This window comes from Condylura cristata, unplaced genomic scaffold (genome assembly GCF_000260355.1).
Source record: "Condylura cristata isolate star-nosed mole 26May11 unplaced genomic scaffold, ConCri1.0 scaffold00038, whole genome shotgun sequence".
Taxonomy (NCBI): domain Eukaryota; kingdom Metazoa; phylum Chordata; class Mammalia; order Eulipotyphla; family Talpidae; genus Condylura; species Condylura cristata.
In genome coordinates, this window is record NW_004567139.1 from 645,138 (window position 1) to 653,302 (window position 8,165).

The 8,165-nt window shown below is 50.0% G+C and overlaps 1 protein-coding gene across 2 annotated transcripts in view; it reads left to right on the forward strand.

The window, feature by feature from the left end:
* The window catches only part of TANC2 (tetratricopeptide repeat, ankyrin repeat and coiled-coil containing 2), a 278,089-nt gene that overhangs the window by 239,473 nt on the left and 30,451 nt on the right, over nucleotides 1-8,165 (forward strand). For both annotated transcript variants that reach the window (XM_012733089.1, XM_012733090.1), the window contains one exon: nucleotides 3,387-3,495. In XM_012733089.1, the coding sequence (XP_012588543.1) occupies nucleotides 3,387-3,495 (109 nt within the window). The remainder of the gene's footprint in view (nucleotides 1-3,386; nucleotides 3,496-8,165) is intronic.

The window sequence follows — 8,165 nt, forward strand, 5'->3', positions numbered from 1 at the left end:
AGAGGTCTGGCAGGAGCAAGGCAGTGGGCAGGACAGGTTTGGAGATGTTTTAGTGGGTCACTCCAAGGCATGATGTTAAGGAGCTTAGGTCGTGAGTAGGAGGAATTAAAGTTCTTGATAAATCTTGAGCAGAATTTTGGCCAGGTTTCCACAGTGTAGCTTTTTTGTCACGGGCCAGGAGAAGATGGTGGAGAAAATAAGGCTTTTGTGATCGTCAAGGAGAGAAAGTGTAAAGGGAGAGAAAAACAGCTGCTAAGATCTTTGGCTGTGTAAATGAGATCTTAAAGAGGCTAAGTTTTGAGAAAAGCTTTGACTCCGTCATTTGACAGGCCATGGAAAGTACCCTCGGAGACAGAGGCACCCTGCAGGCAGTTAAAAGGAGCTTAGCCACCTAGCATCTCCACACAAGAGCAGTCTCGTGCTTTCCAGCCACGTGGAGGTGAGCGTGGCGGCCAGGGGATTAGGGAGAGCAAGCTAGGGGAGGAGGAGAAATGGGGCATAAAGCAAACAAGTGACATCACTGAAGGAAGTGGGAGAAAAGGTACCAAGCTGCTGTCAAGAAAAGAGAAAGTCTCAGTAGGGCCAGATGCTGGAGGGAGAACATAAAAAAATTAAAAAGACCAAAAGGAAAAGAGAGCCAGTGAAGAGACTCCTGGTGAGCTTGGACAACGGTCAGGCCAAAGGAACGCGCCGCAGGTGCGATAAACAGAGAAATACAGACAAGTAGTGGCACATTCTCAGGTCGGCACCATGTTGCCCCCTACGGTACGGGGGAAATGCCAGCACTCTGGGTGAGTCGCTATTACCCCTGTGTCCTGAGCCTCGGCAGCTTCGAGTCCAGTGACTGCCCAGGACCACCCTTCATGAGTAACGTGACGTGCCGGCGCCCACACACTGCACTGCCATCTCCTCCTCCCCTTGCCCTGTGTCCACTGCTACTGTCCCCTGCCGATGCCCAGTGGACACGGTCACTGGAGCGAGCTGGAGTGCCTGCTGGAGATTGCGAAGGTCTTTCCAGGATTTCTTGGTTATGGTCGTAAACAAAGGCACGAGCAGAAAGTCAGTGCTGCTCTAACTTACAATGCCTTTCCTCTTCAGACATGAGCTTTGGGCCTTAACCCTGATAGGTGAGATTCTCTCTGCTGACCTGAATTAGTGGGTGAGCAGCCTGACTCAGTAGCTGCCATCACTACACACAGTCAAGGCTGAGTCCCTAGGAGATATTGTGCTTAAACCAAGGCCCTATAGTAATGTCATTGTTGATACTGGATAGGATGTTGAGGTCTTGACATGAGGCACTTTATATATGTTTTTCACTATCTTCTTACCTATACTCTGTCAAAATAACCTGCCAACTAATTGAACTTTGAAAAGATACATAACGGCTCAGCAGCAATTTCTAGGTTTCATCCTTGTGAAATGCTCCTGGGCCTCAAAGATACTGCTGGTTCTGTGCAGGCTACAAGAATCATCATATAAGCTGTTCTTTCATTTAAATAACATTCTTCCCACTGTGGTTAATCTTACCCAATCACACAAGGAAAGCTGGTACCTACTTGAATTAAAAAATTCTGTGAAGTCAAAGATAAGGATAGTTGAGTTTTCTTTTTCTTTTTTAAAGATTTCTTTATGGATGCATGAGCTGGGGTACAGGCCAGAGTTGCAGGGAGAGCGAGGATTCACCAGAGACAGAGTGGGGAGCAGAACAGACAGATCTTTTGAAATACTGCTGAAGGGAGCAGCGGGGAGACAGGAGAGGTCTGCTGCCCCATGTGGGTCAGCTCCCTGGTGGGGGATCAAACTCATGCTGCAGCGGCTGCTGACACTGCAGTGTCAAGACTCAACCCCTAGTACCAGCAGGGAGGCCTGGTAGAGTTTGGCTTAAAAGTCTCCTCGGAATCATGCCTCTCGTGGATGATTCTCACGTCAGAGGGAAGCCAGCCCAACCTGTGCTCTGAGTTCTTTACTGAAGCTTAAAAAAGAAGAAGGGTTGCAGTTTCTTCTCAGACTTTGTAGTGAGGCATCCTCAAATATCAGGCCTGGCAGAGTGGTCAGTCTTGAATAGGAGAGGGCATCGTCCAGGAGGCAGTTGGGGTCTCCTTCCAGGGAGGAGTGAACACAAAGGTTCCCCACTGTTCTTCTGTTTGTTGAATTCATCAGACTTGAAACTGAGATAAAGATTTCACTTCCTTCTTCAATGACACCCCAAGTGAAATGACTAGAAGAGTCGTGCTACCAGTGATACACAGGACCTGCTCACGAGGACTGGAGAGACGGTCCTAGGCGTCCAGAGTCCGCACTGGCCTAGGGAGGAACACCCCACCTGAGCCGCGTCTTGCCTTCAGTGCCCCCCTCTCTTCTGAAGAATGTTGTTGACTTTGAGCATGTGTATCTGTGATACACTATGGAGAATATGCTGATAAATAACTCAGACTTTTGCCATACATGTACATAGAAATGCAGCGCTTTGCATACGCAGGCCTTATGCTCACACACACTTGCACATGTACATTCACTTGGAAGGGAGCATGTCGTTAACGTGCTTCGAGCCTGAAGAAGAGAAAACCCCAACACACATGGACCAAACACAACCCAAAGAAATGCACTGCTTTGTGTGGCAAGAAGCCCAGCCTGAGGGCAGAGTAGGGCTCAGGCTGCTTTTCCTCTGCTCTCACGGCCCTCCCTGGGCTGTCTTTGTGAGGCCTCACACGCCTGCTGAAGCAGCGCATGTAGGGCGCCGATCGAGGCAGGAGAAGAGGGGAGCATTCCCGGGGCTGTTACCAGGCATGCCTTTGGCGTGCGGGAGGGCAGCGTGCCCGGGATGGTGGACGCTGCCTGAGACCAGGTGCGGCCTGTCTCCTCAGTGTGTGGTGGGAGCCGGTGGGGCCTGGGGGCTCATCATCCCTGAAGGCTTGTTCAGGGACCAGGCACTTAATCCCTGGGGTTACTGAGGGGCATCCCAGAGGAGGAATGTGGCCTGTGAGGTGAGAAGGCCTGAGGCTGGAGGACTGGGGTGGCAGAGAGGGCCACGGGGACGGCTGTCTGGGGAAAGCAAACTAGGCCCCAGCAGCTCCTGAGGAGCACTGCCGCCTCGGACAGGCGAGGAGCCGACGGGCAGAAATTGAAGCCCAGGAGCCTGGCGCGCTCTGTGTGGGGCTGGGTGCGGGCCAGGGGCAATGACATTGTGCGAGTTCACACCTGCAGTCTGAGTAAAGGGCTGAAAGAGCTAGGAGCCTCCCGTGCTCCCCACTCACCCGTCGCCAGGAGCATCCCAGGGTCTGCTGACAAGGGGTGCCCTTGGCGCAGTGGAGGGGCAGACCAGTGGGGGAGGGCTCCCCGTGCGGCTGGGGCTGGCCCGGGGCTAACGCACTGCTTTTTCTCTGCAGGAGCGGTCACACGTTACTTGCCTTCTGGTTTTCCCGCCAAGAGGGGAAACTAAACCGACAGCAGACCATCGAGCTGGGACACCACATACTCAAAGCACATATTTTTAAGGTAATTGGAGGGGGGGGGGATTTTGTCCTTCACCTCCTTCACCTCCAGCAGACCTTTCTCACCGCTGGGGATACCAAGCCCCGACTCAGGGTGGGCCCTGCTTCCTGAAATGATTTCATCACAGAGTTGGCCCACCTCCTAGAATCCTTGGCCTGCCCCCCCCCAGCCCCCTGGGCCTCTGGACAGAAAACCACAGTTGTCTCTTCCCAGTTTAACAGATCGCTAGACGTCCCGCGAAATGTACACATAAAATCATGTAGGAAAGAAATGCACCTGTGTGTCCTTCATGGGTGACATGTCACCATGCAGTGGCCACCTGCTGGACAGCTAGCTGCAGGTCTGCACAAAGCTAAAAAAAATCATGAGGGCAGTAACCCTTCATTTCCTGATAATCATTTTGGTGGTGATGTTAACGTTTCTGGTGCTGTGGTTTTCAAGCTGTTTATCTGAAAGCCGATTACAACCTTTCTGTGAGGTACTTCTCCCATCCTCTCTTCAAATGGTAGCCCCAGCTTTCCCCCAGTCATTGTAAAACTCTGAGGACCTCTGCAGCATCAGCTCCCCACCCACCCTTAGCGTTCACAAAGCCGGGTTCAGCCACAGGGGAGCACACAACTCATCTGTTTGTGCGTGTGATTCATCTGTGTGCTCAACACTTCCTGAGGCCATCTGCGCTAGGCACCAGGGGCACAAAAACAAAAAGATACAGTCCCTAACCTCAGGGACCTTGCAGTCCTGATGATAGTTGGGGGGTAGCGCACAGAAGTCAGGAAAGATATTTGTTCCTCTGGTTTCCTGGACCACGGTTTTCTATTGTGCCTGCTGGCTCCAACCCCTTCAGTCTCTTCGAGTGCTTTTCTTGCCTCGGGATTGAGAATCACAAGTACCTTCAATAGTTCTCCAGGTCGACTCCCCCCAAAGATACCTTTAAAGATAAAACAGCTCTCTTCAGAGAGAAAGATGGCGCCGAGGGCAGCTCTGAGAACCTCGCCAACCCTCCAGTGCATAAGCACACAGCCGGGAGGCTTGTCATCAGATGCGCCGCAGTGACGGCCTTTGTTTGAATCATAAGTGTCTCGTCTGGCAAATCACTGCACCAGAGATGACCTTACCAGTAGCAGCAGAGTGAGACTGAAATCACAGGCAGGTTGTCTCATTCCCATCTCAAGTGGACTAAAGAGTGCCTGCTCTTCCTACAGGCTCCGAGCCCATTTTCCTGCAGGGGACAGGGAAGCGCCTTAAGTATAAAGCGTCACCACTTTAAACACGTAAGGTTCTGACATCACTGCATCCTAGAATCAAATGCAAAGGAGTCCTTGCCTCTGAGTATAAAATGCACAACACGCTAGCAGCTAAGTGCCACGACGTTTCATTTAACCCAGTGTGACTTTGTCCAACACATGGAACAGTATGAGCCCTGCAGTCCCGTCGCTGGCACTCGCCCGCAGTTGCCAAGACTGCAAGGCTGCCTGAGGAGAGGGCGGCCCACGTGCGACCCGGCTGGTGCACATCTGTGGCCATGACGTGCCCACCAGCTGGAGGCGTAGGCTGGCCTGGCCCCTGGTTTTCCTGACGCTGCGCTTTTCAGGGTCCTTGAAGTGCAGACAGAGCCCCCTGGCAGACATTGGCTCCTTCCAGACCTGCTGAAACCCTCAGTCTGCACCCACTGGGGCCAGGGAGGGCACAGACAGGCTGCTGTGCCCTTCCCAGCGGCAGTGCCGTCCACTCCAGTTTGTGTTTCTGTCCAGGGAATTTTAAATGCCCTTGATTTAATTTTTGTTCGTGAAACATTGCATATGATGTCATTAATCACTTTAAAATTTTGAGAATGTTGTGGGTTTGTAATTTTGGATATTTGGCAATCGATGGAGCCCTTTTTTAAAGAAACAGCTTTATTGAGGAATAACTTAGGTCATAAAATTCACCCATTTTAAGCATACAAGTCAGTGGCTTGGAGTGTATTTCCAGAGCTGGGTAAGTACTAGTACTTCCCCATCACCTTCAAAATAAGCCTTGTGCCCACTTGAAACTGCTCCCTGGGACCCCCGCCCCCACTCTGTCTCTCAGACTTGACCTTGCCGGCATTTCATGCGTGGCGTGTGGCTCCTTTCACATGTTCTTGGGGTCACGCGTGTCATCAGGTGTCAGTCCTCGGTTCCTTTTACTGCCTAGGAAGTATTCACCACATGGCAGTGGGCCACACTGTGTGTGCAGTTGGATGTCAGGGTGGTTTGTACTTTGTGGCCATCATGTATGACACCAGTCTGAGGCCTGGGCACAGATTTGTCTGTCTGTGGGATTTTTTGAACTGATACCAGCCATTTCAAAGTGGCGTGTAGTAGGGTCCCAGGCTAGTGGCTGGTTTCTGTGTGGAAATGACTCCCGATGGGTTAGGCAGACACCTAGAGGGAGAGATGGAAGGGTCACCTGGCAGCTCTAACGTTTTGAGGAGCCGCCCACCTGCTTGTCAGTCTCACCAGCAATATGCAAGCGTTCCAGTATTTTCAAACCCTGGCCAATACTTGTTAGACATTGTCCTTATAATCACTGTAGAGGATGGAACTGGTATTTCTGTGGCTTCCATTTGTATTTCCCTAGTGATCAGCAATATTGAGCACTTTTAATTCTTTTATAATCCTCTAATTGCCATTTAGATTTTTTCTAATCTCTAAAAAGAAAGTACAATGTTGGTGAATTGTGGCCAGAGCGATTTGAGTCTTGTTTGTAGTGTAGGCCATTTGCGGCGTCTAGGTAGCCCCTGGAAGGGGCCCTTGAGGTCAGTTCCCTCAGCGCCACCCTCTGAAGTTGCTCCTTTGATTCCTTGATTGGGGACTCCGGTAATGTTTATACAATACAGAGCTGCGCGCCAGGGAGGAAAGTGCTGGAAGCTGGCAGTTAGAGGGCAGGCCTCAGTCAGGAGGCTGCATCCAGGGACAGACTCTGCCACTGAAGCATCTGTTTGCTCATCTGTAAAATGGCGACAGTATATACTGTCAGCATTATAGTGAAGATCCTAGGTACAAGACAAAATGCATCTCTGACAAGTTTTATGACCAAAGTTATTAGCAGTCATCACGTTCCTGATCATAAGACTTAGTCACAAGCGTGAATCCCAGGCAGTACCACCTCCCTCTCTTCAGAGGCTCCGACCTGTGCCCTCCACACAGTAATCAGCAGGTGGGGCCCCAGCTCCCAGTGTCTGTTTGAAACCAGCTACCACTGACACTAAAGCTCAAAGATAGCCCAAGGCGATACAGAAGCGACTGGGTGAGGCTGTGTAAAGCCCACGTCCAAAATCCAGAGGGAGGCTGGGTTTGTCCTCCAGCCACAGTTTGCCGACCACTGCTCCACTGTGAGAGGCGCCTGCGGGCACACTATCACATAGCAGTCAGGTACGAGCAGCAATAATCCCCTGGAGACCGGTGGATCACCTACAGGTCATCACTATGCCTGTAAATAATTTGTTTTAAAGAAACTCGTCGTATGAACCCACAAGGCTGGCTTTGCCATGATCTTAAGATACCCGAGCCTCGCCAAGGTTTTTAAGATGAAGTTGCTCTTGATTCTTCACATTTTCCCTGTTTCTTGAAAGTATCCAGATACATGGAGCACGCTCTCCGCCGCCAGGCAAACTGGACCCAAATGCACATCTGGAAGGGGCTGGATCGCCACTCACCTCAGGGGAGCGGTCCCTTCTTGCCTGAGCAATGATTTTGGATTCTGAAGAGACTTTGCCTACTGTTATCGGAACCTGAAGTTCTCTAAAAATCCATCAGCTCAGAATTTAATTATGGGTTATTTTTGGCTACATCCTGCCTGGTAACAGGGTCCTGCCTGTTACCTGTGACAGGCTGCATTTAGCTAAATGGAAACTCTTCCAGCCCATACCTCATAGGAGCAAAGGGCCAGCCCCAGCAGACAGAAGTCAGTCTGTACGGAGGAAGCTGACTGCAAACCCCAGAGCCAGCGCTGATTTCACGCTCCCGCCTGTGTATTACTCCGCCTGGTTCTGGTGCATTTCCCAAGACCTAGCCTTCACTCCTTTTCCCATTTCTTCTTCCTCTAGTTCTTAACCAAGTCAGTTGTCTCAACAAACAGCCTGACCTGTGAAAAAATAAAGCTCATTGAGTGAGATTAATTTTAACTAGTCTCCTCCTCTCTCTGATGAGTCGGTCGATACCACCTTCCATTCTTAGCTCCTTTCCCCTTCCTTAGTAGGAAAAAATGCTCCTACTTGTTTTTCATAAAATGTTGCAAACATATAAAAGGAGAGCACAGAAAATCGAATAATCAAGCACTATCTACCAGATCTAACAAATATTAAGATTTTTCTGTTTGCTTCAAATCCTTTTCTTTATTTTCATGAACAAAATGTAACACATACATTTGAAGCTCTGTCCACCTCTGAGCCCACTCCTCTCTCTCCCTTCTCAGCAATAATTTCTATCTTGAAATTACATGTGTTCTTCTCATCCATATTTTGTCCTACATACATGTCATACACAGGTGTATGTTCTCCTGAACCAGAGTAAGTCAAGCATGAATCCACCTGTAATGTTTTGTTTAAAAGTTAATAGAATATTATCAAGTTGTTCCTTTACATTTGTGGGGTTTTTTTAGATTTATTTATTTATGCATACAGAGCTGGGGTACAGGCCAAAGGTGCAGGG